Raw genomic sequence first — 19,225 nt, forward strand, 5'->3', positions numbered from 1 at the left:
CCTGTCAGCAAGGGGACACAAGCAGGGCTCTGGGCAGCCCTCAGGATTCCTCAGCTACTTCCAGCCCTGAATTTTGGGCCTGGAGTAGGTCCCACCAGGGCAGGAAGGTGCCAGCAGCATCGCTCAGCTCCTGGCCTGCTCAGGCTGGGTGTGCTGGGGTCGGACACAGCTCCTTGCTGTGCTCAGCTCTCACCTCTGTAAAAATATGCTTCATCTGAGCCTGCTTGTTGCGGAAGCGCTTTATCTTCTGGGAGATCCTGGGGTCCTTCTCCAGCTCCTCCAGAGTTGCCCATTTACAATGGAGGTAGGAGCTACAGAGGGAAAAGAACCATATCAACAAAACATGACCAAAGAAGCCTTTGGGCCTGATCCCATCCACCACCCAGAGCAATAGGGATCTCGCAGTGACCCAGAACACCCAGCCTATGTCTCGCCATGTGAAACCCCAAACTGGAGGAAGCCATGGCTGAGGTCCAGGCCAAGGCTGAGCACTGCAGCTGCAGCAGCTTTCCTGCTTCCCACTGCTGGGGCCTGCTCCAGAGGACAGCAGCAGTGAGACAGGGATGCTGGGGATGGGACAGAAGTGGGAGCGCCCAGCCCTTGCTCCTGCATGCACAGGGCCCACTGCCACGGCACAGAGCACTGCAATGATGCACGTACAAGTTCCTGTACTTGACGTAGAACTCCTCCATCTCAAATGCCAGTCCCCCAGGATGAGTCTGAAACAAAGGGAAAGAGAGTTAGTGACAGCCAGAGCCTGGGCAGGAGCTGGGGAGCATCCTCAGTGACCTGGGTGCAGACAGGCATCCCCTGCCCAACCATGGGCTCCAGGCAGGCTGAGCCCCACACATGGTGAGGACGGCCAGGCCCTCAGTGTGCTGCCTGCCCCAAAGGCTCAATGGCCCTAGGGAATGTGGTGTGAGATCACCCTGGAGCAAGGGGGACTCAAACACCTCCTGGTTATCAGCCCAGGCCTGACTCCTCTCCAGAGGCTTTCTGGTGCTCAGAGCAGGAAAGGCACCACATTGATGCCCAACCCAGAAAGGTGCCAGCCTAGACACACCCCAGCATCACCCTGAGTAGAGCAAGTGCAAGGAATGGCACAGCAGCAGCGGCTGCTGCTCCATCTCAGGTCCCTGCTGCACAAGGCAGCCGGGTCCCATCTCTCTTCTGCCCAGGAACCTCCAGCCCCACTGACATCTTTGCTCACCTCCTTCTGCACCATCCTTGAGGCAAGGATCTTCTCAATGATATTGGCGTCATCCTCGGGAGGCTCCTGGGGACAGGAGAGCAGAGCTGTTTTCCCAGCTCATCGCACGGCCTCTGGTACCCTCCTCTCGCTCCTCTCCCAGCCCAGCAGGCAGAGCTGGGAGAGCTGTGCTTGGAGAACCCTTCCTGGGCGTGAGGGTGCAGGTGATGCCAGTCTGGCTACATTCACCCTCTGCCTGTGCTCCCTGGGCCACCAAGGCCACAGCACTGTCACGTTCAGCTGTGCAGGTCCTTCCAGCTAGACCAGGGCAGCCAGAGAGGGTGGCAAGTCTCCCGCAGAAGTCTGGGCCTCTCAGCTATGTGGGTCCTGAGGGGTATTTCTGCCCTATTTGGGGAGCTCTGCCCTACATCAGGGTAAAACACAGCCAAGGGAAACAGGCAGAGATGCTCCTGCTGCAGCCACTGTGCAGTGCCTGTTTCCTTACGTCTGGGCATCCACCCTGGTGCTGCTGGGCTCCAGCTTGGTCCTGGCCACAAAGGGTCTGTGTGAACACAGCCAGGGGCACAGCACTGCCATCGCAGCCACCTGCAGCACCATGGCTGGGAGCTCCCACGCTGACCTGCAGCCCCCATGGCTTACACAGGTCCATGGCTCACTGCTGGCAGGCACTGCACCACCCCAGAGCGCTGCTGAGGAACGTGGCCAGGATCCAGGGGGAAAAGCTGCAGGTCCAGCCCGTGGGGAGAGCAGCCCTGAGGCCTCAGCGCTCCCATCTTGCCCTGCTGGGTCAGTCCTGACCCTGGGAGCAGCCACAGCCAGGCCCAGCCAAGCCTGTTGGCAGGAGCCAGAGCAGCAACAGAGAACCTCACTGCCATCAGACACCAGCCTTAATAATTCATCTGGAGCAGGACAAATTGAGGTGGAAGCCCAGGACTAAGTCCATGTTGCAGCGTGGCAGCACAGACACATGCCAAAGGCAACCCATTCCCACCTGTTCCTTTGGAAACCTCACTTGGAAAGATCACTGCCTGAAGCCCAGCTGGGACACGGCCCTGGGCAGCAGCACTGCAGGCACCTCCCCAGAGCCTTGTGAGGAGGGGACTAGAGAGGGACACGGGAACACTATGAAGACACTTAATGACCATTATTCCTATCTGGCAGCTTTGTTAGTGACCAAAGAGAGGAAATGAGCTATGGGATCCAACACGGAGACCAGCAGGATGGAGCTGCCAGCATCCCCCAGGAGCCAGTGCTGAACCAGTGGGGAGAGGAGGCCCAAACTGCAGTGACACTGTGGCTGGTCCCTGTCACGCTCCCTGCAGATCAGCCTGGCTGATGGTGCCAGGCTGGGCGCCTCTGCACTCTGAGGCACTGATGGAAAGCAGCAACGTGGGCTCAAAACAATGATCTGGCACTGACAAAGCCCTCAGATGACAGACTAACCTCATGCACAGGAGCTACAGAGACAGGAGCCAAAGGTGGGCATGGCAGGTCTTCAGGGCCAAGTCCAGCTACACGAGATGCTGCAGAGGCCTTAGTCTCCAAGCAGGAGGGTGACAGTTGGACCTGCACACCTCTTACCCATCCCTTGTGCACTCCCAGTGCCGCAAAGCCAGGCTGCACCCTCTCAGACAGGCATGCTCTCACCCCATCTTTGTGCTGGGACCCACCACTTCCTCAAACCTTGGCACTGACACCCTTGGAAGACCCTGCAGGAGGCTCCACCACCCAGCCCCACATGCAGCCCTACCTCTGCCTGCCACGCCAGAGTGGAGGCGGAGAGCGCAGAGGTTCGCCCAGCTCCCAGCACAGCTATTGTCTCGCCGTCATCATCCACCACCTTGAAATCCAGGTCCTCGTTGTACTTCCTCCTCTTCACTTGCCGTCCCGAGCGGCGTTTCTGTGTGTGGGATGAAGAAAGCAGCCATGGGGGAGATGGGCAGACCAAGTACCTCTTCCTTGCTTGAGCAAGGAAGCCCCAAGGCTGCTGATCTCCAGCCCAGCCCCTGCCCCAGTGGGATGGAGGTGGTGGGAAGAACAGGCAGCCCTTGGAGATAAACCCACCACTGTGGTGCTGAGGCCTCCATCAGTGCCTGACCCACACTGAGAGTCAGAGACCTGAGGCAGAGGAGCCCTGTAGAGACATGTGCAGCTCCCCAGCCCTATGGGGCTGATCTGCCTCCCCACACTGTGCTGGGAAAGGGGAGCTGCCAGGAGCCATGGAGGAGCCAGCTGAGGGCTTTGGCCATACCTGGCTGTCGGCTGACTCTGCAGACTCCTCTGGGCTCTGCACGGATGGGCTCAGGAGATCCTGATCCAAATCCAAACTGTCCACTGGTATCTCATTTTTCCTCTTCCCTTTCTTCTTCTTCTCCACAGGGGTGTCCTTGCTGCCAAGACAGACCGACAGTTAGATCCTTACCCTTGGCAAAGGGAAAGATTTCAAAGAGCTTGTGCCTGCCCCTGGGCTGAGCAACATCCCCTTCCCCACTCACTGCCCTGCCACCCGTCCCCTCCACAACCCAGACCCACACAGCAGCAGAGGAACGGCTGGTTTCAAAGTTGTATCAAGGTTTTACCCCCCTGTCATGGGAAAATTCCCTGGGAGCAGCCAAACCCAAGCAGTTAAAACTCTGTTCCTTGGCCATGCAACTGCGCTTCAGCCCCGCGAACACACCGTGAGCACCGCTTCCACCCGAGCAATAACTCCCAAGATATTGATTCCTAAGTCACAATTAACAACTGCTTCATTCATGAGCCAGTAGTTAGCTATGATTAGAAATAATTTAGAAGAAATTATGTCACCATTATCTGCCACTTAGAGGACTCCCAGCAATCATTCCACCCGCACAGAGCACTCGCCCTGCCTGTCACTCGCCTCTTCCTCAGGTCCTGACCCCAGCACACACAGCACACAGGGCAGGCCAAGGAGAGGCCAAGACTCTTCAGTCCTCTTCTCAATCTGGGGCCTCACAAGGCCTCAGCCCCAAAAGGGCATCTTCCTGTCCTGTCTCTGTGTGGCCAGAGAGCTCACCCTGGCCTCCTGACCAGCCTTCATCAGGAGCCCAAGCACCCTGCAACATGGTGGCCCCAGGAAGCTCCTGTAAGCCCACAGCCCCGTTTACAGCAGGCACAGAGACAAGGGACACCATCACCCACCTGCTCTTCTTGGCTCTTGCTCTGGGGCCAGGCTCAGAGCCGCTCTTCTTGTCTTTAGGTTCCTTGGGGGCTTTGGGTTCCCGAGGTTTCCGAGGCTTCTTGACCACCTCCCTCTGCTTGGGCTCCTTCGGCTTCTTGGGCTCTTTAGCCTTTTTCGGCTCTTTTGGTTCTTTAGGCTCTCTCCTCCTCTTTGGTTTCACCTCCACAGCTGCTTTTTCTCCCCCATCCTGCTCTCCCAGATCCTTTTTCTTCCGTTTCTTCTTCACGCCCGTGCCCCCACCCCCAGTGTCCTGCATCCCATTCTGGGTGCTTGTCCGCTTCTGGGAAGCCCCATCAGGCTCCTCCTCCGGGCACTGGCACTGGCCTCCCGTGGCCGTGGCCGTCACCGTCACCTGGTGGGACACCTCGTCCTGCTCCTCGCTGCTGGCAAAGGGGTCCTGTGCCTTGCACTCCCAGGCATCCGACATTGGGGAGCGGCTCAGCGCTTTTAAGCTTGGCGGCTGCAGAGAGAACAGGAAGGAGGCGTGTGAAGCGAATGCCACGGACAGAAACAGCTCCTGGGGGGGAACTGCAGCCCCAGCCAAGCTCCAACCACCCAGTGCAGTGGTGAGCAGGGTCCCTCAACACGGCTCAATGGCCACCATATGAGATGCAGCTCAAAGGGGAGGATCTCCCTTTCCCTGCCTTACACAGGTTGATAGGTTGGAGAGGCTGTTTGGTTCCTCACCAGCACACGTAGGCCCGGAGCAGAGGTGGCTGTGCCCTCCGCTATGCCCCCAGGCAGAGCCCGGCCTTGGGTCACACACTCCACACCCCACTCTGCTGAGATCCAGAGTGACCCATGCACCCAGGCCGCCTCCCACCCGCTGCCCAGAGCCAGGGATTGTCCCAGCAGGGCAAGAAGAGGGAATTAAGGATGCCTTGCAGCCTCCAGCAACAAGAAGCAGGCCCCCAGGTCCATTTGGGGCAGAAGAGGGGGGTTAGATCAGCACTTTTCCCAGGAGCTGCTGGGCGCTGGGGGTCCCTCCAGCCCCATAGTGCAGAGGAGCTGCTCTTCCTGCTCCAGCTCTTCCTTCACTTCCTGCAAACTTTCCAGCACTGAACACTGAAAGGAATTCAGCTGCCTCCCCGGCGTGCTCTGTCCCAACCAGAAAACAGCTTGAAAAGGCCCAGCTCTGCTCGAGCAGCAGTAGGAGTGCCTGTGATAAGGAGGCCGGGCTCATGAGCAGTAACCCTGGCTCCTTGAGAGCAGCCTGGGCTGGCAGGGGACAGCCCCAGGAAGGGAGCTGAGGGTGACAATTCATAATGGGAACCAGAAACACCCCTTGCAGCGGCTGCCAGAGGGGGAGAGAGCAAGAGATGCACAAAGGGCTGGTTAGAAGCACACGGGAAACCTGTGCCTGACTCTGCTTCAGTTGCTCTGCAGCCAGCTCCCATGGCCAGCACGGGCAGCGCCCGGCCCTGCCTGCACCCTCGGCCAGCCCATTGCACCCTCTCCTGTCTGCCTGTGAGCAGGGGCCAGCGCTGATCCCTCGTGGTGCTGCTAAAGCCCACCGGGGCAGTCTGAGCTGCAGCAGGACAGCAAACTCCCCAGCCTTCCTTCACAGGAGATGCCAAACTTCTCACCCACAACCACACCATTAACTCCTTGCAATGCCATGAGCCATGAGCAGAGGGAAGCTGTGGCCATCCCCAGCCTGGGGCTCACCACCACAGGGTTGACACATCAGCACCAGACCAAGCCCAGCAGTGACCGAGCTGGAAAGCTGGTCCTGCAGAGAGGTGCTTGGTGGCTGTCCCATGGGACAAGCCTCTGCCAGCCCCATCCCACCAGCCTGGAGGTGGCACCTCGGAGGGGAGCTGTGGGATGGGGCTGGTGAGTGGTGCAGGAGGCACTGGGCAGTGGCATGGCTGTAGGGATGGTGGCAATGCTCACCCACAGCTGCCCTGGGCCAGGAGTGCTGGTTACTTCCCAAACCACTTCCCTGGTGCCGAGGTGCCAGCGCCTCCAGTAGCAATGCCCTGTGGATCCCCAGCACCATCTGTCTCCTAGATACCCCAAAGCTGCGGGAAAGAAGGTAAATGTTTACATCCTATGGGCTGAGGACTGGAGCCCAGTCGGGGTGGTCTGGGCACGGCGCACTGTGTATGCTTTGATTTCTGATTTGGATTAGATGGAAGCATTAAATGAAACAGGCTGCAAAGGGAAAAAGCCTCATTGCCCCTGCAGCCACCCATGAGCGGGGCTGGTGGCACGCCTGGCACCAGCCACCTCCAGTGCTCTGCCCCAGTCCCTGCTGCTGGTCTGCTCCAGAGACCTGGCACGGGGGAGAGCTGCCATCCCATCACCCGGACAAGCCATCAACATGCACCCAAGCAATTAAGAGGAACCCATTCTGGGCCAGCAGAAAATCAGCACTATAGATGCTGCCTCTGAGCCCACAGGGTGAGCAACAGGATCAGTCCCAGCCTTTGCATTCCTCAGATCTTGCAAGCTGGGGATCAGCTGGAACAATTTACTGGATTAGCTACAAAGCTCATAGACTCCCAAGAGCCTGGATCTCCTTTTGGTTCTGTGCTGAACAGCAGCCAAGTGCAGATACCAGACAGAAAGCAAATCGTCAGCATCCTTGCACAGCAGGAGGGTGAACTACTCCTTCCCAGCCACAGCTTGTAGCCCTGAGCTGCACAAGGAGCTGCTCACCTCTAGGCAGACCACCAACAGGTCTGGATACCATGATTCTGGTCCATCCAAGAGCAGCTGATGTCACCTGTCCTGATGGAGAGGGCCTCCCAGCTCACAGGATTGGGCTGGGATTGGCGCTGAGCACCCGGAGCAGCTCTGACCCAATGGTCTGTGCCTGGGGGAGCTGAGCTGCCATGGCCACGCATAGGGATGTGGGTCCCCATCACCGTGTGCATCAGCAATTCCCAGCAAACAAGTGTGGAGCAAGGAGTGCCAAAACTGGCTCACGGTTTCCATTGCTGCACACCAGCCGAGTGGTCCAAAGCTCCCCCCTACCCCATGTGCTGCCTGCACCTACAGCTCCAGCCCGGCTATGGAACCCAGGCAGGTCCCACTCACCATCAGCACGTCCCTCAGGCAGGACCCTCAGGCCCCACCGCATGGGACCGGCTGATAAAGCTGTCAGGAGAGCAGGGCTCAAACCATGACCTACTGTGTGGGTTCTGCCTTCTCCTTGTGTTTTGCTGCTCAGGCAAATCGGAAAGGGCCTTTCTGTGACTGCTGATGAAGACATCCCAGCCTGCCACAAGCCCTGCTGCTATAGGAAGTTACATGCTTTACACAACCCACCCCGAGCTGTCAGAACGTGTGTGAAAACACGAGCAATCCCTCTGCTCCTCCTGCATCCCCTCTGGGCTGACAACAGCCCCTCCAGCCTCTAGGCAAGTCCATTGTGGTGGGGGCACAGACGTGTCCATCCCAGCACACCTCCAGGCAGCCCCCAGATCCAGCAGGGACCACACTGTGCCATGGGATGCCCTGTGGGCATCCAACACCATGGCCTGTTGTGTCCGGGAGCAGTGTGGGGACCAGTCAGCAGTGCCTGCAGCGGCCAGAAGCTTCTGGCACAGTCCCCACCATCAAAGGGCCATCAGACACCAGCCTGTGGGACCCAGCAGCTCACGGTCAGTGCTTGCATAGGCAGCAGAAGCAGAGAGGGGCAGGGAAACCAGGATCCTCCACACTGACTGCAGGCAAGGTACTGCCAGCCCCAGAAACCTTCTGCACTCAAGGCTCTTGGTTTGTCTTGAGGAGAAAAATCTCCACATTATGCTCCTACAAGTCCACGGCAAGCTCCTGCCATCCACAGAGGACTGTGCTGCCAGGTATAAATCTGCAGTCAGAGCTCAGCGCCCTGCTGTAAGTCAGGGAATGGGCTTTTCCTACTTCTCCTTCATGAGGTTCAGTTTATCCTGGCTTCTCGTCAACAGGAAAAGCCTGAGAAGGCAGTGCCAGTGTTATCTGTGCTCCTGTGTGGTTTCAAAGCACACCTGCAGCTTGCCTGCGGCAGCCTGACCAGTTCTTTGTGGCAGGCAGGACTGTCCCCATGGAGCCACAGGGAACCACCACCTCTGCTTCCAAAGGGTGAGGAGCTGAAGCAGCCGGTGGTGTTCAGCACTATAGACATGGAGAAACCCCATGGGTGTTGTTTCAATCATGCTGCCCTCCTAAGCAGCTTCCTGTTCTCAAGGTGTACAGAGAAGCATTTCCATGTCACCTGCTCTGCGCCATTCACCGTTCTGCCACTCTCCATCACATCCCTCCCCTGCAGAGCTCTCCTGGCCCAGCTAAGGTACAGGTACCCTCTCCCTTCAGGCAGGCTGGGCCAGCTCTCAGACCATCTGCCTTATCCTCTGCTCCACACAGCAGCAGGAGGGTTTCTGCTCTGTTCCTCCTCCCTTTCCAAACCACTGAACACGCCTCTGGGACAACCTGCAGGCAGGTGCCAAACTCTGCCAGCGTTTTACAGCCCCCTTCAGGAGCAGGGACAGCTCTGAGTGAAGATACACGCAAGGCTGGTTCCCCATATGCATTACTTGGCACATCTATAGAGTTTTCTTAACTCTTCAGACTGTTTCCATTTCAGCATCCCAGATGATTGCAGCAATCAGTTGGCGCCTTCTCCCTGCTCCACATGGTGAAAGCAGAGATGTTTTTCCTGCACTTTGCTTCCAATTCTTCAGCCAGTCACTACGTTACAGCCAACTCTTACCAGGACAACGCTTAACTTCTCCGAAAACAACTCAACAGTTGTTTGGGAGCCCATGAGCACTGCACCAGCCCAAACCCATCTCATCCCCATGGTCTGGCTACCTTTAAAACCTCTGGCAGATTGCAAGGACTAGCTTTGCTTTACAGAACCACACCGGCTATTCATCAGTCTACTATTTTCATCGTGAAAGTGTTTACTATAGTTCCTAATGATTTACACAATACCCAAGTAAACCTACTGGCGTTTAATGTCACATTTGCTACACCTCCCCTTCCACGGACTTGGCCCTGATGGGCGACAGCCCTTAATTCCCAACATCTCATCAGGCTCCTTTGCAATTCCCAAGGAAATACCATCAAAGCCTGGGGGGTTTTGTTACTTTGCTCCAAAATGTCTTTATCAAACCCTTTAAGGGCAACTCATGCCCCTGGCATTGGGGATGGCTCTGGGTTCAAAGCCTTCCTGACCAAGCTGTTCTGCTCCATTCCCACGAGTGCTCACTTGACTCCTCAATCACTTCTTTACCCTGTGACTCCTCTAAAAGGCTTTTTAGTCCTGAGATATTTGGGAAAAAATACCATTATTAGACTCTGTGTCCTTAGCAAGTGGGTCCTAAAAATCTTTCCAGTCCTGCCTTGTTACAGGTGTAGTTTTAATTTCCCAGATTGTGTCCTTTTTCTTACTATAACTTTTTTAAACTGAAATTGACACTGAACAGCCTCTCCCCCAAGACTTCTTACATGCCCATCTAACCACACAGATTTGTTGTTTCTGGGGTATTTTGGACAGCACAGGGAAGTAAAGACAACATCTTCCAGGTTTTGGAAGGTGATGCCCATCTCTAACCACCCCTCTGGTCCAGACCCAAGTAGACTCCATGCACTCGACATGCTTTTTATTCTTAAAGCTGTGCCTTTGCACTGCCTCTCAAGTGGCACTTTTTTGGTGATGATTGTAAAGATTTTACATTTTCAGAACACATTTTTATGTAATCTTTGTACATTTCTTTATTCCCAGAGGAATCGTCTATAAATTACATTTCATACAGGAAATCAAGTCCCTCAGCAGCAGCTGCAGCACAAAGTCTTGTCCATGCATCTAACTACTGTCAAAGAGAAGGTCGGGGGGGAAAAAGTGTTTAAAGCCTCCCCAGAGAGCTGTGAAGGCCAAGAGAGAGCACTTATAATTGCATGACCTCATTAGAGGGCAAAGCCAAGGTTAGGGTGGGCCTTAATGATGTGTTTCCTTAAGTTAAAATGGTTTCATTTCATTTATAGTCCCAATTTGACTCAACTTCCCTGTTTTTATCCAGGACTTAGGGGAAAGGCAGATACCGCACCAGCACTGCTGGGTGTTGGAGCCTCCTCACCCGCCAGCATCATTCCCAATCCCTACCCAAACCCTGCACTACCACACGAAGTTGGGTGTGGGAAGGGGAAGGAACAACAGCGTCATGTCCACCCTGCTGCCCATCCTGCGCCTCAGGGCCCTTCCCTGAGCCCTCCAGGGCTTTTCCCTCCAGAAGCACAGTGATCCCAGCAGGGAAAAGCTCTACCACAGCCCCAGGTATGAACAGCAGCTCTGTCCTACAAGGAAGCCACAACTGAGCACTTCTCATGCAAACAGCAAAGGCAGCTCCCTGATCATCAGGCTCAGACAACATCCACACAAGACGCTCTTGCCAAGCCACATGCCATCTGCCACACCAGCACCATCCAACCTCGTTCACTGCAGGCTGGGCAGGCCTTCCTGCAGCCCCCAGGAGAAGCTTGACACCTTCACGGAAGCCCTGGATTTGGGTCTACAGCATGGCTCAAACCCTGCAGAGATCAGTGTTCACGGGGAACACAAGTTTCCATGCTTTCGAGACAGAGGCCGATGTTCGGGGGTGCCCAGCACAGCCCTGACTAAAGCCCCCAGCCTGAGATGGCACCATCACACAGCTCTGCCCCTGAGGTGGTCACGCTGGCAGCCACCAGCCCGGTCTATCTGCGCAGCCGGAGGCACAGCCCCATGATGAGAGCAGAAAAGGCAGCTTGTTCCATACAGAACGCTTTAGCAGGCTGCTGAGCCACCCTCCCCAGCAGCTGCAGTCCCCACTGGTGGCGTGCACAGCACGGGCTGTTGCCTTCTAGTCGCTGGGTGTCCACACCCCTCGTTTCCAGCTCTTAATGCAATGCAGCAGAAGCTAAAAATACACAAGTGCCACCCTCCGTCATGTCTCTGAGCAGGCTCCGCAGTCGCCATGGGATGTGCGTGACGGAGGTGGGGCCTGGCTCCCTTCCCGAGACGCTCCACCAACAACTACAGCCGGGAAGCTCCATCCTGGGACCGAGCCAGCCCCGGCAGCGGGCACCACGTCCCCACCGCCCTGGCACAGGGCATGGCAGGGGCAGAGGGCAATGCTGCTGCTGACCAGGCTGTGCTCCCGCTCAGTCCTCTCTGGCAGGGCAGGAAGGGAGGTAGGGAAAGAGCAGGGAAAGACGAGGGCCTGTGCAGCAGCGTGCTGCCATGAGCAGCAGCAGGGCGAGGAGCCCTCAGGACCATTCGGGAGGACCAGGACCAGCACTCCTGGCTGGGGTGCACCCTGCAGCTCCCCACTGCCCTGCCCTTCATCCTGCCCAGAGCGGGTGGCTACAAGCTGCTCAGCAGAGCACAACTCCTCCACGCACCCAGCACCGAGGGTCATTGCATGTGACAGACCCAGCTCCTAACATGACAAAGAAAGCCCAAGACGTGGCAGGAGCCCACAGACACAGCCAGGGACAGAGCCTCAAGTGCCCTCAGGCTGGGGAGCCCCCGTTGCCCTGCATGGCTCCCACTGTGTTGACTCTGCTCCAGCCCCAGGGAGCTCTAGTTACAGCATCAGGCGAGACATCCAAGCTTATGTTTCACTTTAACAGACACTCAGAAGACACTTCACTGCCCAGGGAGGAGCAGGACACAGATGGGAGATGCAGCCCAGGGAGTGATGGAGCTCCTGAAGCCCTCAATGACAATCCACCGCTTGCCATTGCTCCCTGGGGCAGCCAGGCACCCCTGCCCCATCTCCACCAGCAGACAAGGCGCCCTCGCATGAAGCCTCCCAAGTCACAAGGGAAGTGACAGGTTTCCCGAGTTAGTCACAGCTTGGTGACAAATGCACCAGATTCTCGTGCGTTACTAAGGAACAAGAGTCATGCAAACACAGACCCGGCCTGCGCTAACAACAGCCCCTCATCTGGTGCACCAGTTGGCAGTGCCCTGCTCAACGGTGCTATCCTGATCCGTGCGGGAAGGGTGGCACTGCTGCAGGGGAACCAAGGGGACACAGAGCGGAGCTGCTTCCCAGGACAGCCTGCTCCAACACCCCAGGCTTTGTAATCCACATGGGCAGGATCAGGCACTTGCTAAGGGCAGCCACAGACTTGGGAAAGGAGAGAACACATCTATAACCCAAAAGAAGCCAACAGTAATCCTGCCATCCCTCACCAGCATGACGGGTGCCAGCATTTTGCCAGCCTTTGCACCCAGAGGCCTGAACCTACACTTACATGATGACCAAGATGGAACTTGTGCAGGTGAGAGGCTGGCAGGAGACACAAAGGGAAACATGAGAGCACCGGGAACCGCACAAGCATCTCATCTTCTCCAGAGAGACTGTTCAACGAGCTTTGGAAGGCCATGGCCCTCCTTGGTGCCATGAGGAGCCTGTTAATAAAGTGTAGGAGCTCCTGGGGACATGGAATGGCACCTCTCACTGGTTTTGCCGCCAAGGCCGCTCTGCAGACACAGCAGGGAGCCACCAACCTCAGGGAGCAGCCACCCCCTTCACCACATTGACCAGGAACCCAGAGCACCGCGGAGCCCTGCTTGGGCTCTCTTCCACACACTGAGCTCACAGCAGCATTCCTGACTGCTGCCCAGACTCCCTGGGGACACCCCAGCACAGCCCTGGCAGAGCTGGTGACCCCAGGAACGCTGCAGCATGACATGCTGCACGGGTTGTCCTACGCTGCTGCTGGTTCAGAGCTCAGGAGACGAGCAGCTCGACCCCTGCCCCTCCTTGCTCACACTGACATGTCTTCATCTCCCTCCCTGCATCTGCAGGGGCTGTTACACAAAACACTTTGGCAGCGGAGCCCTCTACAATCTCCAAATGCTGGGGGAGGATGCTTTTGCTGTACCTAAACCCCACGTCATTTCAGCAATCCCATTTCCAGAGCACTCAAACCTGCTATATTAGTCCAATGGAGCGATGGCAATTTCTTACCTGGGCTTCACTATCAGAGGGGAGAGATCACTCACCCGTGCCCCAGAGCACCCTGCTCTGCCCCAGGCCTTCCCCCTGCCCCACCAGGAGTGACCCAGCAGTGCTCCTCACCTTCAGCCTGGCTCTGCTTCTTCACAGCATCTTTAGGTCACACTGACAAACTCACTGCTTCCTACAGCATCCGTGCTCTGTACACACAGCACTTGGCTTGCTGCAAGCTCAGAGCAGCACACTCGCCTTTTCCAAACCCTCCCTTCCTCCTCCCCATTAACCTGCCATGACGGCATGATCTGCAGTTGCCCTGAGCAGCATGAAGACGCTGCTTCAGAGCCGGCTAGAAATGGCACCAGCTCGTGCTCTTGAACAGATTTATCCCTTAGCTCAGTGTTCAGTTTAATGGTTTCCCATTAAAAGCAGCACAGACACAAATCAGCTCAGGGTGGACCGGTTTGTTTTATACCTCCGGCCATATTTCACCCCGGCAGGCACAGCCAGTCTCCATGCATGTAACAGGTCCTTTCCCCTTATCAGAGCGCCGATGGTCTGGTTCTTCCTCTGCACATGGTTAATACAAAGACCACTGGCTCATAAATCTCCTCTGGGAGCAGCAGGTAGTTATGATCCGATGCGGCAATTCAGAAATGGCAGCTTGGTGGGATGGGATTATTCCTGAGCAGGGGAAGATTCCCTGGCCAAGCCCTCACAGCCCCGCAGACATGATCTTTCCCAACCTCCCCGCTGCTATTAGTCCTGGAGCATCATGTTATTAGCAGCAATCACAGCAATCATGCAGTTTTGTAACAAATATATGCAATGAGATTCAAACAAGAATCAATACCAAAGACTTTAAAGGAAAGGAAGGGTTGCTCCTCCACAGGGAACAACCAAATCAAGAGCATTCCCATTACTGAAGATACACCCCACCTTGTTTGATTGCCCACATCAGACTCATCTGCTCCAGGCTGCAGCTCAGGTCAAATTTAGCCACGCTGAGCTGCAGCCCTGTCTGGAAATGCAAGACCTTCCCAACCCCTTCCCACCACGCATCATCTGCACCAATCCAGACACAGGACACGGTCCCCAGGCCTCGCCAGCTGAGTTGGGAGAAGGAGAGAGAGAGAGGGTCACAAACCTGCTTTTCTTTTTTCTGTATTTTCATTATCATCAAATCTGGGACGAATGTTATTTCTGCAAGACACAACACAAAGAGAAATTCACAATAAAGAGAGTGGTGAACCCGAGGTACTCCATCCTTCCACATCACCTCGCCAGGAGGCCGAGCCAACCCCGGTGCTACTCAGAAGTAACGGAGCTGCAGGAGTGAAATGCTCTCAGGGACATCTGCTCTGCTGAGCCATGGCAGGGAGCCCGACCACAGCTCTCCCCAAGGCTCGGTGGTACCTGAGCCCCACCGGGTTAGACCAACCTCGCAGTCGCAGTCCCAGCATGAAGCAGCACACCCAGGGCTTAGCAGAGACACACTGCACCTCGCCAGAGCCCCAAACCCACCCCAAGAACCCCTGAGAGACGTGTCGGATGCTGCCAACCCTGCAGCAGCAGAGGGAAGCAGTAAACAAACCAGCCTCTGCCAAGCAGCAATGACAGCAGAAAGAGATGAACAGAGGATGCAAGAGCTTGAGGCGGGCTGCGAGCCCTAATACCAAGGAAGAGCTGCCACAGGGACAAGGACGGGTCAAGCAAGAAGGGGGAAGAGCCATGCTGGCAGACACCATCTCCCCAGCAAGCCCCCCCTTCCCAGGCCTGGCCAGAGGGGCTGCAGTTGTGAGTCCAGCTCTCAGCAGCACCCCAGTGCCAGAGGCAGAACTGCCTTTGTGACCAGGTCCCCACACTGTCCCCCACCAGAGGGGAACGACGAGGGATCTGTGCCCTCCGGACACAGCTCCCTGCAGGAACAAACACAGAGACACAACACCCAGCACCCTCCACAACTGCCATGCGCCCTCGGGCGGGTCAGATACACACTTGCCCAGGCCCAAATTCCCTCGGGATTGGGCACAGGTTGGACACTACCAGATGCAGGAGGAAGCCGGGCTCACTGCTTCCCTGCTGTGCCAGTAGAACGGCCAGGAACAGCCACACCACGGGGGGGGGGGGGGGTGCCCATTCCTAATATCTCTTTTTCCCAGGGAGCACACAAGGACACACATGCACACATGCTGCCTCACAACAACTTTTACAGGTTAAAGTTAGCATCAGGGCAGGACTCCTGCAGCCCCCTGAGCACAGCAGGGCACAGAACACCCCTGGCTTTAGGGGTACGCAAGAGGCACGGCAGCGGCTGGCCAAGCAGCACTGGCACACAGCAGTGAAGGAGCTCTTGGCCAGCCTCTGGCACACTCTGAATGAGCACAAGGATGAGGGGACAAGGGCACAGGTTCAAGGAAGGACACGGGAGAGCAGAGCCCAGGGGGAGGCTTCTCCGTGACTGAAGCAGAGCAGTCACTTCTTGGCATCCACCTTTGTTTCTGCTCACACTCACACCATGGCACAGAGCGCCCAAGGTCCTCACCACAGGCCACAGCCCAGGACAGACTGTGCCCAGAAAGCGCTTGGCACAGGCCACAGCCAGCGAGGGACAGGCAGAACAGAGCAGGCAGACCCTGCCCTCGCCCAGCTCAGATGTCTCATCCAGAAGGAGACATCTACAGGTCTTCCTTCTTCTGTATGTCCCCACATGCAGCGGCTTGAACCTGCCAAGCTCTACAGAGGCATCACCCACTGTGCTGTGTTCACATCCCATTGCTGGCAGAGCCCGTGTGCTCAGGACACTGAGCAGTGCCAAGGCTAGGGCAGCCCCATGCTCAGCACCGGTCTCAAACCACCAGCGGACAGGTCTTCTCTATGCTCTAACCTCTTGTTCCAGCTGGTGACAGGCACAGAACAGTATCACCTCTACCATACATCCATGTATTTCCACAGCACTGAATCCAGTGTGTGCATCTGTCTTGATAAAACAAGGCTGGAATACCAGTTAGACTCAGAGGAGATGGTTTAACAGGGATACCTGCTCTGACCATGTGCGAAGTCATCTGAATGCAAGGAGAGGCCCAGCAAAGTCATTGCATGTATCAGAGGGCACTTGGTCTCCTGTCCACACACAGGGCTAGCTGCAGCGAGGATGGCAGCACCCAGGTCCTCATGGGGCCCTGCTGCAACTCCCAGGATAACAGGTCATCCTGGTTTGTGGAATGCTGTGGTAAACTCTGCTGGCCAGGGACCAGAGCCACTGCGGCCAGTTGTGAATCCAGACACCAGGAATCTGGGGCATTTACACACCATATGGTTCATAATCCTGTGGAGCAAGTATGTGCTGCCATCACCTCTCAGGCGACAAGCTGGAGAGGATGAAAGGGACACATTCACACATGGTGCTGTGGTCTGCTTTGCCTGCTGCATCCAAAGCATCTTAGCTGGCCTCAGAGCCAGGAACTTGTCCAGCATCCTGAAGGGAAACACACCACCTGGTAGGGAGCACTGCCACACTGGCATGTGGATATATACATTGAGAACCCCATTTAACCAGTCATTTCCATGCTAATTAAGTATTTGTAGATTAAAGAGAAACTCTAACCTCAAATGAGACAGCCCGATTTTCTAAATGAGCTTATAGTTTTCATATGGAGATCAACATGTTCCCACCAGCACATCATGCAAGTGCTCCAGGCTGCTGGATTCAGCTTTATTGCCACTGCCACAAGTGGGGAGGTTTTAGTCTCCTTTTTTATGCCTTTTTAACCCAAGGCAACTGATGCACGTCCCACAACAGCCTGCAACACTCCAGCACCAGGCGGTCACCAGCACTTTTGGGTGCCACAGCCAAAGGCAAGTCCTCCTTCATGCCATCATGGCACCCCACACGAGCAGTGAGCACACCAGTGTGGCACACGGTGCTGGCAGGCTGACCACGCACTCCAGAGCCGTCTTGTTGCATTTCAAGAGACAAGCACAGCAGTGCTGAAAGCTGTTTTGTCCCTCTACATGAGCAGACCAACGCACTGTGGCATGGCCTCTATGAAGTGTCTCCTGCTAGCAATGACATTTGCAGTTACACAATTTGGGGCACATCAGGTTATTACCCTGGTCCCTTGGATTCATTTTTGCTGTTCTGAAAGCACGAGACATCCCGACACCAGACTGAGCCCACATCATGTCAGTATTTCCCATGGCTCCTGCCTGGGCTCCTCCAGGAGCTGCAGCATCTGTGCACAAGCCAAAACCATGATCAGAAATTCCACATCTGAGCTAACACCAACCCAAGACCAAGCAGTGACCATGTGCTCTTCCCCTTCTACCCACAAGAGCAGCCAAACTCTCCTCTGCAGCTGGAGGAGTGATTTTCCCAGGTTAGAGGCTGAGGCTCGCTAACATGCGGCTCATGTCCTCCCGGAATCCAGCAGACACACGCAGCATTCCTGCCATGCAGGTCCTGCAAGCACAAATACAGCACTCAGTGAAAGCAACCGCAGCTCGCTGCAGGCAGCAATCATCTACTTATGACAGTATCATCCATCCATCCAAACCTGGCCTTGAACACTTCAGTGTTATGTTCAAGGCCAGGTTGGACACAGGGGCTTGGAGCAACCTGCTCTAGTGGAAGGTGTCCCTGCCCATGGCAGGGGTTGGAACTGGATGAGCTTTAAGGTCCCTTCTAACCCAAACCATTCTGTGATTCTACCTCATTTATACACACAGCTCCATCAGCACACATCCCCAGGGGTGGTTCACCCTCAGAGGAGAGGTTTTCCCTCAGAAATGGGAGAAGATCTTCTCAAGATGATCTTCAGATAGATGAGAAAACGGGGCGTTGAAAATGAGCTGAGAACACAGCCAAGGAGAAGCCACAGTGGCCCAGACAAGACAACCTGTAAAGAGACAGATCTCCAGGGCTAGAGAACTTCTAAGACACATTCCAGATACACGCTAGCCAAGTTTAGGGGAGGAGGTCAATGCATGAAGGAAAAGGAATAAAGCTCTACAGATAGCAGTGACAGTGATACACCCAAAGGAACATGTGAGGTAGTCTGTCTTGGACTGCATTACCCACAGCACTCGGCAGGAAACACATGGTACTGGTGTGCCACCCGCTACCCATGCAGAACGTTGACTTCTTCATGCTAGCAGAGACAAAGGAGAACAACCTTTGAGGCCACAGCACTGGGGAGAGGCTGTGTGCTAGGACTGCCTTTCAGCACCATCACACACAGCCTCCAGCATGCCCAAGGGCTGCCGAGGACAAACCATCACAGATGGGCCACAGCCGAGGCTGAGGATGCATTTCAAGATCATACCTGATGGAAAGACAGACTGCGTTGCCTACGTCCTCTGGCATGTCAGAAGGAGAGGAGGGTCCTGGCACAAAAGCCAAAGTGCCTTTCCAAACTTGCCACCATACAACATGTCTCCACACCAGAGCATCCAGTTTCTTGCTTGCTCAACACCATCTGCTGAAAATCCAGCTCCAAGCAAGCAAAATGCACACTTGTGCACTCACCATTGAGTGCAACCCATGACTGATGCCTCAGCTGGGCAATGTAAGCCAAGCACCAAGGACTCCATGTGTATATGCAGCTCTGCACCACCATCAGACTAGGAAACGTGCACTCCTGCAGAGAGCCACTGAGGAGAATGAGAAGCATCTTGACAAAGCAGAGCCAGGAGATGCTCTGGTGCAGCAGGTACACCCTTCTACCCATGGCAGGAGCAGGTACCAAGTGTACAGCAGTCCCCAGGGCAGAGAGCACTTCTGCAAACACAGTAATGAGCTCAGGGTGTTCAGAGCACCCTCTGCACAGTCTCCCACATGCCAGGCAAGGATTTTACAGCTATGCAGGCGACACATCCTTC

At 55.8% G+C, this 19,225-nt stretch overlaps 1 protein-coding gene across 8 annotated transcripts in view; it reads right to left on the bottom strand.

Annotated features, from left to right (window-relative positions):
* CHD6 (chromodomain helicase DNA binding protein 6) overlaps positions 1–19,225 on the bottom strand; it is a 72,961-nt gene that overhangs the window by 31,012 nt on the left and 22,724 nt on the right. For 7 of the 8 annotated variants that reach the window (XM_030503317.1, XM_030503313.1, XM_030503316.1 and 4 more), the window contains exons 2-8: positions 14,493–14,548; positions 4,370–4,869; positions 3,462–3,600; positions 2,961–3,110; positions 1,211–1,276; positions 661–719; positions 194–311 (exon numbers count right to left, since the gene is read on the bottom strand). In XM_030503317.1, coding sequence (XP_030359177.1) covers positions 194–311; positions 661–719; positions 1,211–1,276; positions 2,961–3,110; positions 3,462–3,600; positions 4,370–4,869; positions 14,493–14,525 — 1,065 coding nt within the window. In that variant the 5' untranslated portion in view covers positions 14,526–14,548. The remainder of the gene's footprint in view (positions 1–193; positions 312–660; positions 720–1,210; positions 1,277–2,960; positions 3,111–3,461; positions 3,601–4,369; positions 4,870–14,492; positions 14,549–19,225) is intronic. The other variant, XM_030503314.1, reaches the window with a different exon arrangement.

This window comes from Strigops habroptila, chromosome 13 (assembly GCF_004027225.2).
Source record: "Strigops habroptila isolate Jane chromosome 13, bStrHab1.2.pri, whole genome shotgun sequence".
Lineage (NCBI taxonomy): Eukaryota > Metazoa > Chordata > Aves > Psittaciformes > Psittacidae > Strigops > Strigops habroptila.